Raw genomic sequence first — 24,929 nt, forward strand, 5'->3', positions numbered from 1 at the left:
AAAGGAAGAAGTCAAGGCTGAGAGTCGACCTCGGCCCACCCTCTGACAGAGGAGGAAATGAAGACACAAGTCAACCTCTACTCACTGTCAGACAGACGACAGTCTGACAGTGTCCTATTTTCTTTTTTCTTTTAATCAGATAGCTGAAAGGATAAATGTCTTAAACATGCTTCTAATGTTTTCTCTCTATTACATGTGGAAATTTATATGTGGTGTTCAGAATATCGCATGTAGGTCCTTAAATTTTACAGAGAATGTAGGCAGTAACAGATTCAACCAAAATGCTTTGAAATCTGGACTCTCTTCTGAGTTTACATTTTTTTTAAAATCATGTCTTAATCAGTGTTCACATGGCTGTGACCCCAGTCTGACCAGTGGAAGGCTTCCTTTTTCTTCTGAGTCAACACTACAGCTCCTTTGCCCTGGTGTAGTTACTGACCAAGAAACTAGCCCTGGCTTCTGAGTATAGCTTCCCTCTCTCTTCTGTCCTTTCATGAAAGCCTCAAATAGTCAGGCTGGTCTTTGGAGGCCCCCCAGGTCTTGTTTGGGACAGCCAGGATCAGATGGTTGCTGCCTTCCTAACCTGGGGCCCTTTCAGCTGGCCTCTGCCCCTTGCCCTTGCTCTTTGGTCAAGGTCAACAGGTGGAGTGTCCTATGAGTTTGGCCAGACTCTCTGATTGTCCCCTTTCCTGAACTGACCTGCTCAGATCCACTGGGCTCAGAGTGGGGTGTCACCCCCTCCCCCTGCTTTTCAGACCAGGCTTTTGAATTTTGCCATGTACTCGGTATGTTTATGAATGGCTTAGAGAAGAAATATGTAAAGAAAGGGAGAGAGGAAGCAAATTCAAGGAGACAAGGTTCTGGTAGCACTTGCCCCAGTAGTGAACTCTTTCAAGTCCTCGTGGGATTTTAGGTGGTTGCATTGAGATGGTCGTATTTCCCATCCCTGTGGTTACTTGTCCTCCTCAGCTTCTCCTGTGGCTTAACACCTCATGGCCCCACCACACACTGAATGAACCTAAATACTGAGTCGGTATTTTGATATGAAAGGTTGTTCCACCTTGCGTTCCAGGTGGGAATCCACATATCTTGTCTGGGATGGCTTTTCCCGAAGTGCCTCTATAGACAGCATGGGGTAGAGGGTGAGCATGGCATGTCTAGGTTAGTATTGTCACTGTTAAGCAACCCCCCATGCTTCAGTGTGTTTACTTTTGTTTGTGTGTGTAATTTTAGTGACGGGAAGCCTGCTGTTTACAAAGCATAAGCCCTAACAGTGGAGTACACCGCTGCAGAGCCCCTACCCCATGGAGGGCTGCACAGGTCCCATTCAGGGCTCTTGGGATGCAGATAGAAGCAGCTTGTGCAGTGGCCTACAGCCTTGAGCCTTGGTCCACCAGTGGTTCCTTCTCCACTATGTAAGGGGAGGCAGCACAGCCCCCATGTTGGTTTTGGAAAACCAACCATGACCTCACACTTTCTTTCCCATCTCCTTCAGGAGAAAATGACTAGGATTTGGTACTGAGAGCCCTGTCTGAGATGAGTGGCTGTGAGCACAGGTACCATTCTCAAGAAAAGAAGAGCCTTCTCTCTGTCTAGGAGGCTCCTACTGCTTAGATACAGGATACAGGGAAGAGGTTCTGGGTCTGTGGCTTCAAACCAGCCCAGCAGACAGGCCCCTGGAGCACTTGGTAAGTCCAGGAAGGGCCGTGGTGCCCAGGGCACCTGGGTTTACCTGTGGCCAGGTAGGTTTTTGTGGGTTTGCTGCACTCGCTGCTCTCTGGGGCAGAGATGCGCCTGCCCTGGCTGAGCATTCTCTGCCCACTTTGTTCTCCACTGGCTTCTTCCTCCCACTGTGAGCCCCACAGCTCTCAGCTTGACACTCAGCAGGACTCCTCTGTGGCTGCCCCAGAGATGGCTGCAGCTGGGCTGGGGGCAGCAGGGGATCAGGGGTTATCGGAGTCCCCCAGGTGATTGTAGAGTTCAGCCATGGTTGACCATTACTGATTCAGTCTCCTAAGCTGGACAGCCAGCGTAACTCATGAGGAAGTGGTTTATTCCCAACTCAGTCGTAGCTCTTTATTGTCATATGCATCATGGAATTGTCTTTGGGGCGATATCATGCTTTTACATGAGGGCTTTGTCATCTTCATGCTGAAACATCAGAACATAGGGTCCATCAGAGGGATGCTCTCCATGCCACAGCCCTGGGCAGGGAGCCAGGCTTCTCCAAGGTCACGCGCTGGGTGCTGGGTACCCAGGTGGGTCTTCAGGTGCCCCCAGTGTTCCAAGTTTCTGTTTTCCACTAGAAGAGAATTCTAAATATCAAGAGGAAGGGATGTGGAATACATTACCATTTTCTTTTTCTTTTTAAAAATTTAACCACATTTTGAATCCAACTTACACAGGTTACAGTGAGATAAGTACAACAAAACCTGTTTGGTTTTGTGGAAAGTCTGAAATACATAGAAGCATTTCTTTTTTTTTTTTTTTTTTTTTTTTTTTTTGAGACAGAGCCTCAAGCTGTCCCCCTGGGTAGAGTGCCGTAGCATTACAGCTCACAGCAACCTCCAACTCCTGGGTTCAAGCGAGTCTCCTGCCTCCGCCTCCCAAGTAGCTGGGACCACAGGCGCCCGCCACAATGCCCGGCTATTTTTTTTTTTTGGTTGTAGCCATCATTGTTGTTTGGCGGGTCCAGGCTGGGGATTCGAACCCGCCACCTTAGGTGTACGTGGCTGGCGCCTTAGCCGGTTGAGCTATAGGTGCTGAGCCAGCATTTCTTTTTAAGTCCTTGAACTTAAGTTCTTGAAATAGTTCATCCACAAAGAACATTGCTCTAACTTGAAACCCCAGTCTGGCTTGGGAGTTACTGTTCTTTTTTTTTTAAATTAAATCATAGATGTGTACATTAATGCAATCAAGGAGTACAATGTGCTGGTTTTATATACAATTTGAACTTTTTGCATCAAACTGGTTAACATAGCTTTCACGACATTTTCTTAGTTATTGTGTTAAGACATTTATATTCTACACTTAGTAAATTTAGCATGTACCCTACTGTTCTTTTTTTAATGAATGAAAACTTTGTCTTCTTGGAGTGTCCAGACTGTCAGAATTCACAAATATCAGAATTTGTTTATGAATTTTTAAAATAATGTTATTATTTCCCACAATGTATGTCTGTGGTGAACTCCTAAAAAATACAAGATCAGGTAAACAATTTCCTGTTGGAATTTCCATAAAAATTACATATAATTCCACCACTCAGTCATAACCACTGTCAGTTTAGATCTGCCCCTTTCTAGGTATAGATAAATATTTAAACATTCTTTGAGGTTATAACAAACTTGCAATTTTGAACCATGTTATTTGATACATCATGTGCATTTTCCTATGTCATTAAAATAGTCCAAACATGGCAGCACCCGTAGCTCAGTGCGTAGGGCTCCAGCCACATACACTAAGGCTGGTGGGTTCGAACCCAGCCCAGGCCTGCTAAACAACAATGACAACTGCAACAAAAAAATAGCCAGGCAATGTGGCGGGCGCCTATAGTCCCAGCTACTTGGGAGGCTGAGGCAAGAAAATCGCTTAAGCCCGAGAGTTTGAGGTTGCTGTGAGCTGTGATGCCAAAGCACTCTACTGACTCTGTCTCATAAATATATATATATACATATATATATTCCAAACATTTTTTATAACTGCAGCATGTCATTTATACGGATATACTTTAATGTACCAATGTTTCTCAGTGGTGGTGTGGCATCCATTTTAGTGTATGTTTTCACTTTTCAAATTATTTTTGTAAATAGATTCCTAGAATTTCTGGATCGGAGGATTTTGTGTGTTAAGGTGATTTCACAAAAGCATATGAATGCTAATGATTATAAAGCAGTGACTGTGAAGAGAACTTTATCCAAGATGTCTCCAAGATTTTAGTGGAAAACAGAATCATCCAGCAACTTAGTTGTCAGGAATTCTGGTCTCGTGGTAAGCAGTTGACCAGCCAGTAACACATCTCTTTCCTTTTCAATGGGACTCACCCCCAGGACCCTGAGATGCAGTGCCTGCTGCTGTCTGACGGAAAGGGCTCTGTCCACCCAAACCACGTCGTCATTGTCCGGGGTGACAGTGGGAGTGGCACAGCTGCCATCAGCTTCACAGGGGCCTTGAGAATTCCGGTGAGTAAATGTGCCTCCGTGGAGTTTCAGAGGGGCTGCTAGCACTGACTGTGAGAAGTTTGCTTCATTGATAACTAACTTAAAAACAGAAATCCACGATTGTAGACCTGTGGATAGAAGTATGCAGCACACACCATCAGGACCTGACCTGGCAGCTGTGGTGTTCTATTTGCCTCATACCAGGTTTACTTTTTTTTTTTAATTAGTTTTCTTTATTTAGAAATTTAGAAGATTCATAGACAAATAAGACTACCTGTCCTCACCTGAAAAACAGACAAGCTGGCTGCACTGGGCCTGACTGGTAGGGAGCTGAGGCTGCAACCCCCATGTCTCCCTATGGCCTCAGCCCTCCCTGGGGCGCTTGGCTTTCTGAAGGCCCTGAGTGTGAGCCTTGGGAGGCCCTGGCCCTGTCCTCCTCTGTGGCCTTCGGTAAGCCCAGCTCAGTTCTCTCTTCCCTGTGGGACCTCCAGTTATACAAACTGGGGTCTCATCACCCTGGACATATTGGCCAGAACTCAAGGAGGGAAGGGGGTCTCTGGCAGAGACCAAGGGAAAATAAGAAGCAACACAGGAGGGAAGCCTCAGGGTCCTCAGAATTGGCTCCTGGCTCTGGCCAGAAATTTGGTATTCTGGCCCTGCCCCCACATGGGAAAGGTGCTCCTAGTGCCCCGTGGTTAGTGATGAGTACACGAGGGGATCAAGGGAAGGTTCTCTGGAGTGGGTGGGAGGGAGGGCAATGGTGAAAGCCTTGCCGCTTTTGAATTTTCTCTTATTAAATTCTTGGACTCCCTCAGCAGAGACCCAAGCTATACCCAGGATGGGAAACACAGTGTTCTGACTAGGTGAGCCATGAGGGTGACCAAGGCAGAAAGCCAAGAGCAGAAGCCAGTGCTGTGTGGGCTGGGATGTCCAGGCCACTGTGCTGCCAGGCTTGCACCCACGGGTGCCAATAGTCAGGTATGGCTCTCATTCACTGATGAGCTGGTACAAAGCCGCTCACCAGGTCAGCCTGGAAGTGTAAACATTAAAATAGCCTCATGGAAATAAAAGGACTGAGAACTTCTGTGTCAGAACAGAAAGTATCTTCAGTGCCCAAAAAAGACTGTCTCCAGAGGCCACTCCTGGAGCCATCAAACCCAGGTCTGGGCCTCAGTGGATAGGTCACTGCAGGCTAGCCTATGGAAGCTGCCAGCTTTAAATTAAGTTATTTTAAAAATTGTGTTCTTAATAACAACTGGTAACCTTTCTGCTGTCCCTTTCTCTGTAGCTTTCCTGATCCTTGTGCTAGAGCAAGGTGCCCACTGGTTATGTAAATGCACATTCTACAGCAACCTGTGGTCAGAGCCTGGCCTGGCTTCACCGGCACCCTGCCGCTGTGAGCTGGCGGTTCCAGACCAGCACAGAGAGGCTGGGAGCCCCGTGTCCTCATCTGCACTACGCTGCAGAGCACCCCCCACACCTGGTGTGACAATTTATGTTGTTCTGAGGCGAAGTATGATGTTACTACACTGAGCATGTGGCCTCACGCTCATGTCAACTGGGAAAGCACCAGCTCACTTCATCTTAATGTGACATGGGGTTGAGTGTTGTGTTCTCGGCCCACTTTCAACAGGTTCTTATGAGAGGGGAGAGGAGGCGTCAGTGCCTTAGTGTCATGGGTTTTTTACTCAAATTTTCCAGATGGAATTATTATCTCATGAGTGCCTTCTCTGTGTAAAAGTAGACAAAAAATGAAACAAGCAGGCGTTCCATTGAACCCACCAAACTCTAAACCTCCATCTCCTCCTTCATCTGTCTGTCTCTCAGTTGCTTCCCAGCTCCCACTGGCTAGTGCTGTGCCTGGGCGGCCATGGCCTGCAGGCCTGCGTGTCTGACAGCTGGCCGTGGCCAGGGGAGGCTGCTCTGTGTGTTTCCAGTCACTGCATAATTTGCGGTTTCAGTTTTTTGAGGGGAATAGCTATTGAATGTTTAGTAGCTAGGAGACTGCACCAGGGCTGTGGTCCTTAAATTCCCCTAATAGCAGAGATTTCCAAGGATTGTAGTAAAGACATTGGGTAGTCTCCATTCAGTGATTTCTTAGACAAGTGAGGCTTCCTATCTTCACTTACAAAATAGAAAATCTGGCAGCCCGCATGGCAGTGGGAGCTAAGGCCCTGCCCCCCACGCCTCCTCATGGCCCTTGCTGGAGTGGGTCTCTGCCTATCAGTTCCTCCACCACGTTCAGCATGTTACACAGCAGTTCCTCCCTCTCCCTGCGGGTCTGGAGGTGCTAAAGCCAGACCACAGACCCCGGATGTTGTTACGGGGATGGAGTCGTGTGTAATGCCTGCACTCACATACACCTGCCAAGTGCACGTCTGGGGCAACACCAGCTCTGTCTTCCAGGGCGTGATCGAGTTCTCGCTGTGTCTGCTGTTTGCCAAGCTGGTCAGCTACACGTTTCTCTTCTGGCTCCCACTGTACATCACAAATGTGGGTGAGTGACAGCTGCTGGGACACACCTGACAAGTGTCAGTCAGTGACTGTGACCCGAGCTCTCTCCTATCTGCTGACTGCTATAGTCTTAGAAACACAAGGCCACACCTGGTGACTTGAGAGTTGACTTTGGAATTAACATGATTAAACATAGGCAAAATACAATAGGGGTAGGCAAGTTTTATTGCCATAGTAATAACCTTTATAGGCTAAAAGGTTGACTGTTACATCCCAACCGAGGCTACCAACTCCCTGGGGTGCTCCCAGATGGTGATGGCTGCATTTACATTTGAGCTGTGTTGGACTCTGGGTCATAGCAGACCAGGGCCTCTGGAGGTCTGGGCTAATCAGTCCTTAATAATCTGACCTGGAAATTGCTTCTGGGAAGTGCGTTCTAATTTTAGGGAGGGCTGATGGTTTGTCTTATGTTTTGAAAGTGCCACAGGGGCTGCAGCTATAGATTATGACAGAATGTACTGGTGAAATAATGACATGCACACCCCTTACTGTGTGTGGCCACAACAAGAAATATGAGAGGGGATGAGGGGTTCTTATGGGAAGGGGCTGTGAGCGGCGGCGGCTGAAGGTGGAGATGGGCAGGGAGCACTTGGGAGTCTCCCGGCCCAGGGAGTCAGAGACAGCTAGGAGAAGGGCACCAGGGTCAGGTGCAGGCTCTGGTGATGCAATCAGGAGGAGCACAAAGGCCACATTCCACCCAGGAGCATGAGGGTGAGTAGGGCTGGACACCTTGGGTGGAAGTTGAGGAGGTAGTGAGGGCACCCACTATAGGCCCCCTAGCAGGGATAGGGTGTGTAGGTGGACAGCAAGGATCGCCCGGAGTTCGAGGTCCCTTCCCTATGCCGCGGCCCCCTCACTTTGGCGAGTGGGCTGCAGTCGTCTGAGCAGGGCAGGCGTGGCAGACAGGCAGTGTGCATTCTTTCTCCCTTTGTTTCCCAGGGAAGGTAAAAGGGATGACATTTTTAGGACTTGGGTCTCAAATCACCAGCATTTTAGTCTGAGTGACTGTTTGAAGGAAGTCAAGTTCCTTGAATATGCTGTTGAGGTTTAGGAAAAGCTGGTTCATGTGACAACCCAGTACTCCCCAAATCTCAGCTCTCATGTCCTAGCCACCACTGATCCACCTCAGCTCAGGACTGCACCATATCTAGTGGGAAGATGTGTACCCAGGCCTCAGTTTCCCTGTCTGAAGTGTGAGAAGGTTACAGTCCCTCCCATGTTTCAAGCCTCCTGGGCACACTGGTATGTAAGGGGCACCCTTATGTCAAGGTTCTGGGCTCTCTCCAGCACCCCGCAGCCCCACTTCTGTCTTAACGCTTGTCTAACTGTGAGGCCACCCCACAGGACCACTGAGCCAAAGGCAAGACAGTTACTAGACTGGGCAGGGAAACGCCCCAGTTTGGGTTAAGAGTATTTTCCTTTTTTCTGAGTTTCTTTTTTTCTAATCTGAGTTAATTAATAATTGCTACTTGGTATAAATCAAGCTTATGGAGGTCTCATTCTGCTGTGAGATAAATTCACACTCTACTGTTGTTTTTAACAGATCACCTTGATGCCAAAAAAGCAGGGGAGCTCTCAACCTTGTTTGATGTGGGTGGAATCTTCGGTGAGTTCACTACCAACTGCTACTCTGCACACCCGCAGCCCCCTAGCTCTGTTATCTTCACTGGGGCAACGGTGTTCCCTGAGGTCTCATGCTCCCTGAGTGGACTCAGCCCAGCAGTGTCCAGCCATCCTCCTGGGGCCCTCCTCTTTCTCATCCTGGGCTCTGAGTCTGCATTTGGTGGCTCCCCTCAGGAACAGCACACCCCAGATAGGTGACAGGCTGGTTGTTCAGACCCTAGCAGGTGAGGGAGCTTTAGGGCTGGCCTGAAACCCAAACCCTAAGGCTGCCCCCAGCCCTTGACATCTGAGCACCACTAGGGAGGCTTGTTGGAGGTCAGGCCCCAAGGTGGCTGCTTGCTGGTACTACCCCCTGTCCTTGTAATGGTTTCCTCCTGATGGGCTCCCTCGAATGCAGTCCCTGAAGCCAGCCCCTCCCTTGCAGGTGGAATCCTGGCAGGTGTGATCTCAGACCGACTGGAGAAGAGAGCCTCTACCTGCGGCCTCATGCTGCTGCTTGCAGCCCCCACGGTCAGCCCCACACCCACCTGGGCCCCCTCACCTGCACACAGCCTCCTCACATACTCCTTGCCAAGTAGCACCCTCTTCTATCTGGCCCACACTCCACTTTCCTGGCAGCTCCTGCCTTCTGGCCTCCAAGTCACTGCCCAGGCCTGGAGGGGCTTTCTCCACTCTGTACACACACACACACACACACACACCCCGTTGCACAGGTGTGCTGGTCCTGTGGGCTGTGCACAAGCTGCTCCTCTCTTTGGGGCACTCCCCACACACACATAAGCTCAAACTCCCGCCATCCTGTGGGTTGCCTGACACCTGCCCAGCCCTCAGGCTCGTCAGCACCTCCCACCATGACACTGGTTCCTAGTACCTTCCAGCTATTTAGTAGCTCGTGACCTTGGGCAAGTGACTTCCCCTGCCTGTGCCTCAGTTTCCTCATATGAAAAATGAAAATGACAGTAGCAGCACCTCATACTGTGACTGTGACAGTTAAACTAAATGACAACATACCACTGCCTTTATTATAGGAATATTGGAGGGATGCTCGCCCACCCCAGCTTGCCTCTCCACTAGGCTGGGGCTGTCCCCAGAACAAGGCCCAATTTTCAGTCATCTTTGAGGCCTTGGACACCCCAGAATAAACACACAACATTTAGTGCAGAAATGAGTGGGTCCCTTGCCGTGTGGACTCTCAGATTAGGGGCGTAGGGAAGGCTGCCCCACCTAATCCATCACTGTGGTGGGACCACCCTGCAGGGTTTTTCAAAGTCACTTGAAGCACTTGGCCCACACCCCACATGGCTGGGACAAGGCTTGCAGCCTGTTTGCCCAGCATACCTCTATGCTGTCTTCAGGCGGGCAAGGTAGGGGGTGTGGTCCACGCTCATTGTCAGGGTTTCCACTCTCAGGGTGGCTGCCGGGGAACCACCTGCCTGGCCCTCTGGAGTGTGGGTTTCTGGGCACTCCTCTTTCCACTTCCGTGAGCTGTGTCTTACCCTGTTTGTGCACTCCACACAGCTCTACATCTTCTCCACCATCAGCAAGATGGGACTAGAAGCTACCATAGGTGAGTATGGAAGCCTTTCTCCTTTCTTTTCCTGCTCACTTTCTCTTTGCACAATTCATTGAAGTGAAACATGAAAATCAACAAAAAAGCCTTGGGCTGGTATGACTCCAACATGCAGTGTGGCTAAAAGTGTCCCCATGTCCCTCTCTGGGTGAGGCCACCAGAAGAAGCCGGGACTCCTCCAGATGCTCCTAGGGGAAAGGCCCATCTGTCTGCAGGTGAGAGCCTGAGTGTGGGACAGTGTGACCTCTGGGTGCCCAGGGGAAGGAGCCACTCGAAGGAGCAGGTATAACCTGGAGGGCAGCCACCTGCAGCCTCTGTGAAGCTGGCAGGGGTTCAGCGACCTGAGACCTGTGTCCCTGGGGGGGAGAGCCGCCCAGACTGGCTCTTGAGCTATGGCAGGTAGCCAAGGACATAGTAGTGTGACTTGAGCAGGAGCCAGGGCAGGGATAGGTTCCCAGACCATCTCTGCCCACCTGGTTTCTATCAGCTGCTACTCCCCGAGTGGCCACATAGTATTGGACCATTACTTTCCTGGAGGCAGTGCTGTCGATTTGTGCTCCAGGACAGTCCATGTAATGGGGGGTGTCTGCAGTCACATTACATGTTATCCAGAAAGCAGCTGCCCATGCAAGGGCAGATGGAGTCTTCTGTGACCCTCAGGCCAGAAGCTTCCTCTCAGGAATGAACCTGAAGGCTGGATTGGGAAAGTGACCTTGCAGTTCATAGAGAGTGGGGTTATCCTGCATATGGCAAGTGTCCCGAGCAGCTGTCAGTGATGAGAGGAAGTCCTTTCTGTTACAGATAAAGCTGTGGCTGGCGTTAGCATCCAATGAGTACAGAGACTGGCTCAGTGTGGTGCTAGCTACCAGCAGAGTTCTTGCTTCTTCTGGCGGGGAGCAGCTGCTGCCCATTGAGTCCAGGGCCCTGAGTCTGGTGAGTGCAGCCAGACTTAGCATAGGCCTCCCTAGCCAAGTTCTGAGGATGACATTTCTGCTGTGCCCTCTCCTGAGATCAATGGGCCGCCCTTCCTGCTCCTGCCTGCATGCAGGCACTCAGGAGCTGAGACACAAGGGCCCTCTCGGAGGATACAGTTCCATGTCAGCCCCCTTCTGCTTCCCACAGCAATGCTGCTGCTCAGCGGGGCTCTGGTCAGCGGGCCCTACGCACTGATCACCACTGCAGTCTCCGCGGACCTGGTAAGTGGAGCTGCAGGGAACGTGCTGGCCCTGTCATTACCCCCACCATTCATGGCAGGGATAGACTCCCTTAGTAAAACTGTGCATGTATAAGTGCCTTCCTCGCAGACAACCTATGTGTGGTCTCAGGGGTCTTCCCACACCTGTCCCACTCCCAGGCAGGTTGGTTAGCCTGAGAGCCCTGTGGTTCAAAACAGAGCAGCTCTCCTGCTCTGCCCACGTCATCCCAGGCTCCTCCTTCTGCGAGAAGCGGCGGTTGCTCCTTGGTGGCTCAGCAGAGAGAAGCACAGGGAAGGCGCTTTCTCCTCTCCATGGGCCCATGTCCCAGAGCAAGAGCAGCAAGGACCAAGCCCTGCCTGGCCCCTTTGGGTGTTGGGTGTGCCCAGAGACTACCTGTATGAAGCACAGGCTTGGGTGCAGGTGTGGCCATGGAAAGCCCTGAAGGATCCACACCAGCCCATTAGCAGTGCCCAGCCCCCATGGCCTAGAGGCAGAAGACCAACTCATTTCTTTTTAGACTCCAGAAAAAGATTATGGGTGATTTTCATGCTGTGTGCACTTCATAATACATATATATTAGACAGACACAAGCATTTAATTTTTCCAGTTTGAGTTTATTTTTATGGTTTTAGGCTTCCAGATATTCTTTTTCCTGATTTTTTTCCCCTTTTGTTGAGCCGGAGCTTGGCCGGCTGGTAGTTAGGACTGCACCCTGCACCCTGCACCCCACCCTGGTTCCTGGCATTCCCCCCACTTCCTACCCTCCCCTGGTGTCTGCTCTTAAGCAGGTTGATTTTTAGATACTGCAGAGGTGTCTGGCCCATGTTGCAGGAAGACCCTGGCCGCTGGGGAACATGGTGGCTGCTCCCAGTGCCAGAGCTTAGGGACAGGCATGTGTGCCCCCATCTTTATCTTTCATGCTGGCTGCTGTGCTGCCTCCTTGAAGGCTGTGATGTGCTGAATAAATACTTCTTTGAGGAGACCTAAGGGTTCTTTTAACTAGAATATGTTTATACATGTATTTCTGGTGGGTTTTGACTCTTGCGATTTTGTCTACCTCTCTAATGTAAGCTTGGGGTGAAGTGGAGTTTAAACTTTCTAATGGAGAATAATTGGCATGGTGAATGGCTCCGCAGAGCAGTTTGAGGGAGTTGCCATGTGGAGGCACAGGTCTGCTTCTCACTGCCAGCGCTGCTGAGGTGTGACTCACCTTTGGTTTTTTTCTCTCTTCTAGGGGACTCACAAGTGTCTGAAAGGAAATGCCCACGCCCTGTCCACTGTGACCGCCATCATTGACGGAACCGGGTCTGTAGGTGCGCAGAGATGCTTAGCTCCAAGAGAGCCCTTGGGGTTCTAGGAAAATTCTGTTGTCACATCCTAATTAACAGGTGTCCAGGATCCCAGTTGCTTTGGTAATGCCAGGATTGGCTGGCTGCCCCTACCGTGAGCAGAATCCCAGTGGACGTTGGTGCAGACTGCTGTGTGCAATGGGTGGCTTGGCAGAGAGGGGCATGTGTGAGAGAATGTGCATCCAAACTTAACCTGTGGCAGTGGCTGGCAACCTACAGCCACAGGCCAAATGTGGTCCACTATCACTGTCATTTGAAGAAGGACAGAATCTTACTTAAATTTAAATTATAGGAAAACTAAGGGGTCCAAATACATACAAGACTCTGAATGTTACCAGCCTCAGAGGTTCTTGAAGAGACATCAGTGGCATATTCCAGAGTAAAGATAGGCAGCAGAATAGGCAGCTTGCCCCAGGTGCAGGCAGGGTAGGGCACAGAGCCTCTGCTTACCAGTGCCTGTGCCTTTAAGACCACACAAGTGACAGCCCCTTGCCTGAGAAGGCTGGGAAGCTGGCTGCCCTGAGCACTCACAGCCACACAAGCCTGCCGGGTGCTGAAGCACCTCTGATGGCTTCTTTCTATATGTGGGAGGTCAGGGCTTTGGAGGCCAACTGATGTGGCTCCTGTAGGTCATCAGAGGGTCATGGGCAGTGGCCTGATGTGTCACCTGCTATCCAGGCTTCCAACCCAGAGACAAAGTGAGCAAGGGCCATGGGTGGGAGGGGCCGGGGTCTCAGCAGTAAAGGCAAGTGGGTGCCAGACGAAGGCGGCTCAGCTGGAGCCTAGCACTGGGCTTTCTGGCCACCTGTGTAGGGAACTGCTGTTTTCCTCTTGGCTGTGCACGTGGCCTTGGTCAGCATGTTTCTGGGCACCCACTCCTGTCTCGTCAGTGCAGAATCCCAGTCTTCCCACCATACGGCTACTTCCAGGACACCAGGCGTGGCCCCTCACAGCCCTTGGCACAGGCCGTGCCTTCCCTGGAAAGGTTCCCGGGTGATCTCATGCCATACTGGCTTGTGCCCTTGGATGTCTCCCTCCCTGAGACCCTCTCACCACCCCATTGAGAATTCATGACCCCTGGCCGCCCACGCCAGCCTCTCTCCCGAGGTCTCCCCTTCCCCAGAGCACTTCCGTGTCCCAGGCAGTATGTGGTTGGCCTCTTTGTTCTGTACGATCTGTCTTCCCCTTGATGGGGCCCTGTGGGGACAGAACTTTGTTTTGCTTCACGTAGTGGAGAAGCACCAGGCAAGGCCACTATCGTTCAGAGAGCCGGGCTTTGGCCTTTGCTGTTTGCATAAGTGAGACCAGCTCTGTTTTTGTCCTTAATGTTGGTTCCTTCATTTTATTGGCTCTAGAGGTGACTTTGACTGTGTTGAGCATGTTAGTGGTCCGCCCTCCGATGCTTCTTTCTGAGACCTGGGACCGTGTTTAGGGAAAGAGACGAGGAACAGAGTAATGCCGGGTCCCACATGGAGTGGGCTGTGTTCTCCTGCTTTCCTAACACATGGGGGACTTGAGAACATGCTCAGCAGCCAGGCAGAGACACTGGCCCGGGGCACGGCTGTCAGCTTGGGACTGAGTGGCCTCTCAGCCTTTTGTCCAGGGGGCTTTGTAGCTCCATCTGACTTCCACTGTGAAACTCTTTATACGCTGGCTTGGAACTCTGCTGGGTGCCCTGATTGCTAATTTAAGCCAGAGAATCAGAGTTGAAATTATGAATTAGGTTTAAAAGAATTCTTTATATTCTTCTCAAAATGAGAGGGAAGCAGAAGCCTGGGGTTGGGGGTGGGGGCACATCTGTGAATGGAGGCCATCACCCTGCTTCCGAGTGGAGAGGAGGCAGGCATGGTCGCGAGTGCCTCTGCCTGGCTCAAGAGGCTCTAGGGGCCATTAGGGACCATCCCTGACCTTCCACCAAGTCCTGACCATGGGCAGAGCCACATCACCCACCTTGGTGTCTGCAGCACATCTGCGGAGGTGAGATGGTGAAGGGGCCACTCTGCCTGCTCGGTGCATGGTCACCAGAGAAATGGCATGCACTTGTCTGCCACCGCATCCCAGCAATTATGTCTTCCACAGTGCTGCCCAAGGGAGCAAAACGAAGCCCCAGTGGGAAGGCAAGCCACCCTGCAGAGCCAACCCCAGGGCCCTCCTTGGGGTGTTTAGTGCCAGTGGCCCCTGCCTGGCACCATGGAGCCCAAGGCAGAGCTTGACTCATTGTAGGTCAGTCACATGGCTCAAACAACCCAAGTTTGCGCGTCTGTGGGTTCACGGTGCTCAGAGTTGCTTCCTGTGGGATGCAAGCTTGCCATTTCTATATGTTTTATGCAGAGAAATTAAATATAACCCTGCATTTTTTAGGTTAATTTTCATTTTATCAAAGTAAAACATAACCAGAGCATCAGAAGCCACACAGCCCTACTCGCTCATGATAATGCACAGTGTCCCCACCCCCACCCCCGTCACTGGCAGCTGCTTCCTCTCTCTCCTGCTCTCACCTCCTGTCAGCTGCTCCCCCACTCACCTGCTGCCCTCCAGGAAGACAGGCTTGGCTTCTTTACCCGCCATGCTCCCTGCCCTCTTCCTCCTCAGCAGTGCTGTGCTGATGACACTCACTCACAGACAGGAAACAAGCTTTCATGGTGCATCCTCAGCATGGAAACAGAGTAATGCCAGGTCCCACATGGCAGCATACATGTCATGCTTTGTCCCTGAGCTAATAGGCACCTCATCTTGTCCTTTTGTTTAAGTTTCCCACACAGCTGTCTGTGCCCTCTGCACCATCACCACCAGGTTCCTGCTCCACTGGCCCTCCTGGGCCGTCAAGATGTCACCTCCTGCTGCCTTCTACACAGTCTTATCTGGGAACTCTCACCATCATCCCACGATTGCTTCCGTTTCTTGCCTGCATCAGAACCCCTGGCTTCTAGACCCCTGTTTACCATTCTCTGCCAGAGTGTATTCTAGTAGCTTCCTGAGTTCAGGAGGTAAATTCTGAGAGCTTGCAGGTCTCTCACTTGAGGCAGTTTGGATGTAGAAACGCTTTCTCCTCCAGAATCTCAGCACCCTCTGGCTTCCATTGCCATCCTGAGAAGTCTGTTGTCTTTCTTACCCGTCCTTCATTCTGCCTTTTCTTTTTTCTCTTGGGAAACTCCAGATCCCTGGAGGGGATCACCAGGTCCTGGAGCCTTCTCTATCCTGGTGCCCGGGGCCTGGTGGGCCTGCTCAGCCTGGAAACACCTGCTCTTCCCTGTATGGGAGTTGAGCTCTGTTATTTCTTTGATAAGTTTTCCCCACCATTATCTGAGTTTTCTTTCTGGAAGACTTATTACTCAGATGTTGGACTTCCTGGCTGAATCCTTTAATTTTCTTTTCTTACTTTTGTTCCCTTCCCTCCTATCTCCTTATTCTATTTTCTCATCTTGTTTGACCTTATTTTCCACCTCTGTATTGACCTTTTTACTTTTCCGGTCATATTTTCCATGTTCACAGATGTTTTTCTGTCCTTTTAATGCATCCTGTCTCACTTCCTGGATGCACTGAGGTGAGGTGGAGAGCTACGGCTGATGAGCATGGCTTCCGCTACAGAAATTGAGAGTGCCGTACAATTCAAGCTAATTTTCTAGTAGCTCTTTGAGGGTGTTAGAATTTCATGGGAGATTTCTCTCCATCATATGTTGATTTCATCTAGGCCCCCCTCCTCCCACTTTTCTTCCATGTTGACATGGTGAATCTCAGCCATCCTCAAGGCTTCACATATAAGCACGAGCCACTGAGCAGTTATCTGAATTCCTTTCCTCACAGGAGAGTGTGTTGGTGCTGGTCTCTGGAGTCCCCAGTGGTGGGGGCGGCTGGGGTTGCCTTCAGTGCCCTTGGGGACTGTGCCCTCTTGTCAGTGTGTGGGACCATGGTGGAAGCTGGTACCTTTCTCTGCCCTGGGTCTGGTGTCACCAAAGGTTAAGCTGCTACTATCTTTGGGGTGGGCTGGGCTGGGGCTACTGGATCAGTGAGGGTCAGGAAAGACCTGAGATCAGAGGAGGGATAAAAGGAACACACCTAATAGCATGTTTAAAGATTCAACCACAGCCCCTTTCTCTTCTGCTACCCCTGTTTCTGGCCTCCCCTCCCCTTCCTCGTGTGCCTGGCTGGGCCTGGCTCTGTCCTGGGCCTGGCTCTGTCCTGGGCATTCTTGTGCCACCTCCCTCTGAGGACCCTTGAATAGTGGAGCCTGTGTCAGTTTCATCCCTTTTAAATCCTTCTAACAAAAGTGTGTGCCTTCTCCCATCCACACTTCTCTTTGTGATTTACCATTTTGAAAATGCAATTGTGGCCCACTTCATGGTGTTTGGGAGCAGTCTGCCATGTTTACCTGGAAGTTCTTCTGAGAATTAAAAAAATCCTTCAGTTGCTTCTCAGAGTGTAATAATAGTGAGTGTGTTTTTAAACACTTGAAGCAAAATCAGTACTGTAGGGTTTGAAAGACCCTAGTAAGCCCACCTCCCAGAGACTGAATTTCACTTAATAACTTTGTGACAATGATTTATGCTTTTTCCATGCATCTGTTAGCACAGACCTCCTATTCCAATTCCTGTTAGTAAAATAGACCAAACTGCTCTAACACACGTTTTTATGCAGCTGTCTTTGGGCATTTGGGGGATATTTTTGTTTTCATAGTTTTAAAAAATTATTTTGACAAATTTTAGTCTTTCAGAAAAGTTGCAAAACTAGTACAAAAAATTCACAGACATTTTAGTACTTGCACTCTATCCTGCACCTCTCACATATCTACACATACATGTGCATGTGTACCTAGGCATACACGTGTGCACCTCTCACATACATACCTTACACACACATGTGCACGTGTACCTAGGCATACACGTGTGCACCTCTCACATACCTTACACACACATGTGCACACATACCGAGGCATATGCGTGCATGTTTTTCTGAACCACTGAAGAATGAAATCCAGATGAGTTGCCCCTTCTAACCATTCGGCACATACTCCCTATAGAACCACAGTACAGTGATGGGAATCAGCAAATGAGCACCAGTAGAGTATTAGTCTCTACAAATCTCACTCAGATTTTACCCAGTAACATTTTTTATCACACAAGGATATGTAAGATTATGCATCAGATTCAGATTTCTTTACAATAAATTCAAAAAATTACAGGAATATTGGATCAAAAGAAAGAGCATTTCAAATGTCAGCATGTATTTTTAGGATTAGTTCTAGAAAAAGGCTGTGCCTGCTCTACCCCCAGTACTGAGTAGTACAGGCTATGACTCAGTGTCCTGGTCTCAAATGATTGGGACCACAGGTGTTTTGGATTTCAGATTTTTCTTTTGATTTTCGGATATTTGCATCATACCAGTGGAGGGTCGTAAATTCAAAGTCCCAAATGCTCCAGTACTCAAGAAGTTTCCAGTTTTGGAGCAGTTTGAATTTCAGACTTTTGGGCTTATGATGTTCACCCTGTATTAAGCTTCTTACTCCTTACCAATCTGATAAGCAAGAATGAGGTATGTGTGTTTCTTTGAATTATGAGTGCAATGTTGGGTGTTGTTATAGACACTTATTAAATACTTATTTGCCAGAGTTTTCCCTGAACAGCACCAAGTGTGTCCATTTGCCTTGTTTCAGGAGCGGCGCTGGGCCCCTTGCTGGCTGGACTCATCTCCCCCTCCGGATGGAGCAATGTATTTTACATGCTGATGTTTGCAGATGCCTGTGCCTTATTGGTAAGTTGTCTTGTTTTTAATATAAGTCTCTTTTAATGAGCGTCTCTGTGGTTGTTGACGAAACACTGGAAAAACTTTTTCCTGTGGACTCTTGCAGTTCTCAGGGAGGCTTGGGTCCTCTTGTTTTTCCTAAATATACCTACGGTGGGGAAATCTTCCCTGAGTGTTTTTAACCTTCCCACAGTGAGCTTTGATTTTTGAACTTATATAAATACAATTGATTCTTGGATGATAATATACCTGGTTCTGGTTCTTAGGCAAAAAGCAACAGAAATAGTCTTCACACAGCTGCATGAGATTCCTATAGCTAACACCCTAGTGAAGATGGGTTCACAGTTCCAAATTCTGAAACATAGGCAAAGAATCCACTTTGAATGACAGTAACAGACATAACAAATAGCAGAATTGGACCCCCAAAAAACTGCAGATGGATGTTATCAAATAAACTAAAAATAAATGTGTTCAACACTACTGAAAATGTGAAAGAGGGAGCTGAGCCCATGAAGAAAGACAGAGCAGGTGGTAAACAACCAAGTGGAAGTTCTAGAAATGAAAAATGTGGTGTTTAGCTGGAAAAAGCCCAGCGAATAGGTTGAAAAGATAAAGCAGATTAGATACAGCTAAAGAAACGATTACTGGAGTAGAATATAGGTATGAAGAAATTAGCTTTATCTACAAAGAGAAACAGATGGGAAATATTAAAGAGAAATCAGATATTAAATGGAGGACCAAATGAGATGTCCTAATCATATCTAATAGGAGTCCCATAAGAGGACAGACTGGGATTTTGGTTTTTGTTTATGCACTGACTTCCATTTGTAGATTTGCATATGGTAAGCCATCTTTGCATCTCTGGGATGCAGCCCACTTGGTTGTGGTGAATTGTGGTGAATTCAATGTGCAGCTGAATTGTTTGCTGAGATTTTATTGAGAATTTTTGTATCTGTATTCATAAGGGATATTGGGTTTTTTTTGTTGTGTCCCTTCCTAGCTTTGGCATCAAAGTGATATTGGCTTCATAGGACAAATTAGGGAATGTTATGAAATAATTCTGGAGTATAGACATAAGTTCTTTATAGGTTTTGTAATTCAGATATGAAAGCATCTGGTCCAGAACCTTTTTTTGGTAGAAGATTTTTTTACTGCTGCTTCAATTTTGGTGCTTGATCTTGATCTGTTCAGGAGTTCTGTTACTTCCTGATTGAGCCTAGGGAAGTTGTGCATTTCTAAGAATTTGTCTGCTTCCTCCATGTTTTCAAGTTTATGAGCATAGAGATTTTTATAGTATTCAAAGATTATATTTTGTATTTCCGCGACATCAGTTGTGATTTCTCCTTTTTCATTTTTGTTGAGCTTATTAGATTTCTTGTCTTTTCTGTTTCTGGTTAATCTAGCAAGAGGTTTGTCAATTTTGTTTATCTTTTCAAAGAGCCAACTTTTTGTTTCATTAATCTTGTTATAATTCTTTCATTCTCTATTCCATTTAGTTCTGTTCTGATCTTTCTGCTGGGTGTAGATTGGTTTGCTCTTCTTTTTCCAGTTAGATTGTTGATTTGCGATCTTTCTGTCTTTTGGATATGGGCATTAAGGCTGTGAGTTTTCCTCTCAGCACTGCTTTTGCTGTGTCCCACAGATTTTGATAACTTGTGTTCCCATTATCATTTAGTTCAAAGAATCTTTTGATTTCCCTCTTGATCTCCTCCTCCTAGGCCAAACTATCATTCAGCAATAGGTTATTTAGTTTCCAAGACTGTGTATGTGGAGGAGTGCTTCTGTTGGAATTGCTTTCTACTTTTATTCCACTGTAGTCTGACAAGACACATGGTATAATGTCTACTTTTTAAAATTGTGGAGACAAGTTTTGTGGTCTAGGATGTGATCAGTCTTAGAGAATGTTCTGTGAGCCGATGAGAATGTCCATTCAGTAGTTTGGGGGTACAACGTTCTGTAAAGGCCCGTCAGGTCTATTTGTTCTAGAGTCCTGTTTAAGTCTGTTGTTTCTTTGTGTACTTTCTGTATTTTCTGCTTGAAGGATCTGCCCCATTCTGTCAGTGGAATGTTGAAGTCCCAGCTGTTATAACACTGCTGTTTTGTTTAGATCAAGTAGAATTTGGTTTATGAATCTGGGTGCATCTGTGTTATGTGCATAGAAATTTAGGATTGTTCCCTTCAGCATTTTATAATGACTGTCTTTGTCTATCTTTACTTTTGATGATTTGAAGTTTGTGTTATCTGATATGAGAATGGCCACACTAGCTTTCTTTTGGTTTCCATTTATATGAATATTGCTTTCCAACCCTTTGCCTTTGCTAGAGACAGCAAATACTTGGCTTGTATTTTCTTGTCCATTCAGCCAGCCTGTGTCTCTTCAGTTGGGAGTGTAAGCCATTCACATTTATTGAGAGAATTGATAAATGGTATGTAGTTCTGTTCATCCTGTTGCGTAGAACTTTATTGCTTTGTTTTACCGTTGTGGTATCTGGGCTCTGCAAAGCCTGAAATATTTGCTATTTGGACCTTTACAGAAAAAGCTTGACTCTTGGTTTAAACAATAGTGACTAATTTTAGCGTTATAAAAAGAACCAGAATCCCAGACAACCAAAATATAAGGCACAAGTGGGACGGTCAATGAATGAACTTCACAGCTTTCATCTTGTCAATAGAAGTAGAGTGACTTTCAAAGCAGTATGGAGACGTAAAGACCTGATCAATCTCAGAGAACCAAGGGCAGAAAGAACCAGCTGCAGTGTGGACAAAACAGGGCAAATGTGAAATACAAAGTGACACAGATGAAAGTGAGTCCAGCATACCAGTAACCATGGCAACTATAAATGGACTAGATTTACCAGTTAAGAGCAGAGATTGTCAGGTTGGCTTTAAAATCCAGACTCAGACTATTTATAAGAAATGTATCTAATATGTAAGAATTCAGAAATGACCAAAGTGAAAGAATAGGAAAATACATATGTAACAGGTAAATAATAGCCTGGCTGTGTAAGAGAAAAGGGACCTAAAACCCAAGCCCACTGGAAGAGGGAGGTTTGTTATGGTGGAGAAGGAATAGTCATCAGGCAGGGCAGCAAGGCCACTGATGGCCAGGTTGGTCTTTTCAAACCTGCGTAACAGATAAACCTGTTTCTCTTTGCTGATCAATATGCTTTATGTTACCTTTTCCCCAAAATAGACCAGTTTCTTCTCCCAAGTCTGAGCCTAAGAACCTCAGTGATCCGGTCAAGTCTCCCAGGATCCAGAAACAGCATTATTTTCTTAGATGCTCATGGTTGGTTGAAGTGGGAGCCTGGAAGTCTCTCATATGATATGAGTTAAAGCAGGAGACCTGGCAGGAGCCACACTCCCTGCCTCACCACCCACCCTACTAAGGGCAGCTCTGGCCCACAGGACTGGCTGTGCATGCTAGCAACGTGCAGGGCCCCGGCCTCACATCCAGGGTTCTGCCCTCTCCAGTCATTGTTACGCTGGTTCCATGCACAGACACAGCACTTGTGTCATGTTTTAGAATTTGATCTCTGCCCTTCAGAATCGTTACCACTATTTACAATTAATCCCATTCCCATAGATGACACTTGCTATTTTGTTCCTCTTTTTCTTTTCTCTAGATCAGTGGTTCTCAACCTTCCTAATGCTGCAGCCCTTTAATACAGCTCCTATGGGTCACTACCCACAGGTTGAGAACCGCTGCTGTAGATGATCTGCTTTTCATAATCCTAGGCCTCCTAACACTTTCTACACATTGCACTTGGTGAGATTTAGATATTGGTAAGGTATTGGGTTGAACTTGGCAAGCCTGTACTAGTAGAGCTGAAGACTCAGTCATGGTGATAAATTTAGCAAAAATCCTGCTGTTGCCACCAGCACCATTGTTAGCACCTGCCCAACCCCCTACACCCTGCTTTGACCACCTAAATGCAGCAAGCACTGTTCAGCTGGGTCCCATTTTACCTGCAGGAGGAATACCTGTTCTTTTTAGCTTTAACTCATATCATACAAGAGATTTCCAGGCTCCTACTTCAACCATAAGCATCTAAGAAAATAACGCTGTTTCTGCTTCAAGACACTCTGACCCAAAGTCAGCGTGCACCTGTGTGCGTGGTTTAGATGTAACCCCTCTTTTCCTCTCTAGAGTTGACAGTTCAAAAAACATTAGTTAAATGTGGCGCCCCTTGATTGTGAGTCTGAATTTGTAAGCTGACTTTTAGCCCTTTGACCTGCAAAGGACGAGTGAAAGCCTCGAGGAAGGGAAGTGAGGGGCAGGCAGCGCTGCCAGGAAGGCTGTGGCACAAGAGCTGTTGGTCCTGCCCAAAGTCAGCAGGATTGTGGGGCGCCTTGTATTTATTTTCTGTCTTTGGACATTTATGATTGGATTAATTTTATTTTAAATGTGACTTGAACCCTAGAGGTAATTGAGGTAACCTAAATCTGTCATGAGAGCCTGTTTTCAGCACATCAGCCCTACCTGTGCGGAACGAGCCCTCCGGTGGGGGTGCGGTCTCAGCCTGGAGCTTTTGCAAGGAGAGAGACCTGCCCATGGATGGACACCCAGCAGGTGCTGTGGGGGAGTTACTGGCCAGCCTCACAGTGACCACAGCATGTGTCTTTGTGGTCTCCACCGGCGGTGACTGGTGATCTTGTCTGTTTTGGGTGCAGTTCCTGATCCGCCTCATCCACAAGGAGCTGAGCTGTGTGGGGTCAGCGGCAGGGGACCAAGTTCCGTAAGTTCCTCCTGGCCCCTCTCCACTCACGGTTTCTGTGTGGCCTGTCTGCCTGCCTTTCCCTAGAGAAAGGAAGAAACTCACTGTCCTTCCATGGCACATCTCCTTCACTCTCCTTTTTTTCTTTTCTAATAAATGCCTCTGTGTGGATATGCTGGTGGTAAAATCTCTCCTCATATGGGAAGAATGTGGGGGACATCGCCTCGTTTGTCGAGTTTTGTGAGCTGCAGCTCCCAGAGCTCTCCCTGCTCTCCTCACCGCCCAGCCTCCTCCCTCCCTCCCTCACTGGCCACCTTGAGGTTCACCCACCTTCCAGTCCCCTGCAGGAAAGAAATCCTCCTCTGTGCAGGGGGAAGAGTCTGCCGGCTCTCCTGGGACTGTTCACCATGTTTGAAATTCAGCGTCTCTCTTTGAACTGCTGCCAGCTGTTGAACCAGCTGTCATTTTATCCTGTCTTTCAGGTTTAAGGAACAATGACCACTCGAGTCCCATGGAGGGAGTCTGGGCACATCCTTCACACACTGTCCTTCAAGGAAAAGTTCAAATAAAGGATCCATGTTGAAAAGAGTGATTTACCCTTGCCTTTTGCACATGCACCTGAAAAAGACACAAAAGCCAACATGAAAATTCCTGGTACTATTATAGTTTAAACGAGATGTGGGGCTCAGGGCAGAATAAGAAAAGTCCCCTAGGAACTGCTGTCTAGCTGCCTGACTGAGCCAGATGGAGGCTCGACAGCGTGTGCCCAGCCAGCCGCTCAGGTGCACGCGGTGCCCAGGTAACCCCCGTCTCTCTCAGGTACTTCAACAGAACGTTAATGTGTCCAAGGGCCTCGCTGGCAGGACCTCTGGCAGCAGTGTGCTGCTGTTTCCAGAGAACCTGAATGTGCCACGTAATAAACAGGACATTGGAACATAGGAGATGATGCCAGCGAGCAAGGAGGCAGCCTCCACACGACAACTGGGTCAGAAACCAACACAGAAGGCGGACCTGTCACGTCATCCCAGAGACTCTGCCAGCACTCCCCACATTCTGTACTGACCTCAGAACTAACAGCAGTAGTGTGTGGCCGTGAAGCAATAAACCTGCCCACGGACAGGGCACCTCGAGAACCAGCCCCAGGACACCCCAGCTCCTGCTGTCCCGGCTGTCCTCCAGGGCTGAGACTGCTCGGTCCAGAGGCTGAGGGCCTCGCCCTGGTGCTGGGAGTGGCTGGTCTCGAGCCCAGAGAGTCACTGCACCACACACAGACACCTGAACCCTGTCTAGACACACAGTAGCAGAATGGATTATTTATTTAAAATGTGTGATATGTTCTATGAAGTATAAGAAATATAAATGCATTTTATTATTTATTAAGAAAAACTCTAGTTGTTCTCTGGCCATTTTTCTCAGTTGTCTCTTGCAAAATACTTATCTGCCCTTTGAAATAAAATGGTTTTTTTAAAAAACTCAAGCAGAATGCTCAGTTATTTCTGCTCATGTTTCCAATATATTAAAGAAAGGAAATTTTCAAATAGAGTTGAATGTTTTTAGTTTTTGTCAGGATGGGACACATTTGATGTCTTGCAGGGGGAAGCTGAGACCGATTTCAGCAGATAAGGGGCCTCCCTCTTGGGAAGGGACCCTTCCATTACATGAAGGGCCAGGCCTAGGCCCTAGCAAAAACAGCAGTCTGGATATCTTATATATCATGCAGTTTAAAGACTATCCCAAGATTTGTCCTTGCCTGGGAATTGTCTCACAAAGCAGGGGTTAGTGGTAGGTTAGATGCTGCAGTTGGAAGTTCCCAAGGAGAGGACGTCCAGATTTCCAAGCTTTCTCCTTATGGACAGAGACTTGAAAGTTGCATGATGTTGAGTTTCCCCAGAGATGGAGTACCGTGTGTTCTGAAAAGCCGGTCTGGTGGGGGCCCCTTCACAGCAGCTGGCAGCAGTCAGAAACATGGTCCTGCCCCCAGTGCCCCAGAGAAGGGACAAAAAACAGGAGGCAGACTGGCTGCAGGGGCTTCTGTGCACCCACCTCCTCACCAGATCTGCCTT

At 48.2% G+C, this 24,929-nt stretch overlaps 1 protein-coding gene across 2 annotated transcripts in view; it reads left to right on the forward strand.

The window, feature by feature from the left end:
- The window catches only part of SLC37A1 (solute carrier family 37 member 1), a 73,202-nt gene extending 48,870 nt beyond the window's left edge, over positions 1 to 24,332 (forward strand). For both annotated transcript variants that reach the window (XM_023518122.1, XM_012810288.2), the window contains 10 exons: positions 4,047 to 4,178; positions 6,564 to 6,654; positions 8,215 to 8,277; positions 8,719 to 8,804; positions 9,813 to 9,861; positions 10,987 to 11,060; positions 12,295 to 12,373; positions 18,060 to 18,157; positions 22,823 to 22,887; positions 23,349 to 24,332. In XM_023518122.1, coding sequence (XP_023373890.1) covers positions 4,047 to 4,178; positions 6,564 to 6,654; positions 8,215 to 8,277; positions 8,719 to 8,804; positions 9,813 to 9,861; positions 10,987 to 11,060; positions 12,295 to 12,373; positions 18,060 to 18,157; positions 22,823 to 22,887; positions 23,349 to 23,364 — 753 coding nt within the window. In that variant the 3' untranslated portion in view covers positions 23,365 to 24,332. The remainder of the gene's footprint in view (positions 1 to 4,046; positions 4,179 to 6,563; positions 6,655 to 8,214; positions 8,278 to 8,718; positions 8,805 to 9,812; positions 9,862 to 10,986; positions 11,061 to 12,294; positions 12,374 to 18,059; positions 18,158 to 22,822; positions 22,888 to 23,348) is intronic.
- Positions 24,333 to 24,929: the final 597 nt, after the last annotated feature.

The sequence above is a fragment of the Otolemur garnettii genome, unplaced genomic scaffold, assembly GCF_000181295.1.
Source record: "Otolemur garnettii isolate 467f Iridium unplaced genomic scaffold, OtoGar3 scaffold00128, whole genome shotgun sequence".
In the NCBI taxonomy this organism is placed as follows: Eukaryota; Metazoa; Chordata; class Mammalia; order Primates; family Galagidae; genus Otolemur; species Otolemur garnettii.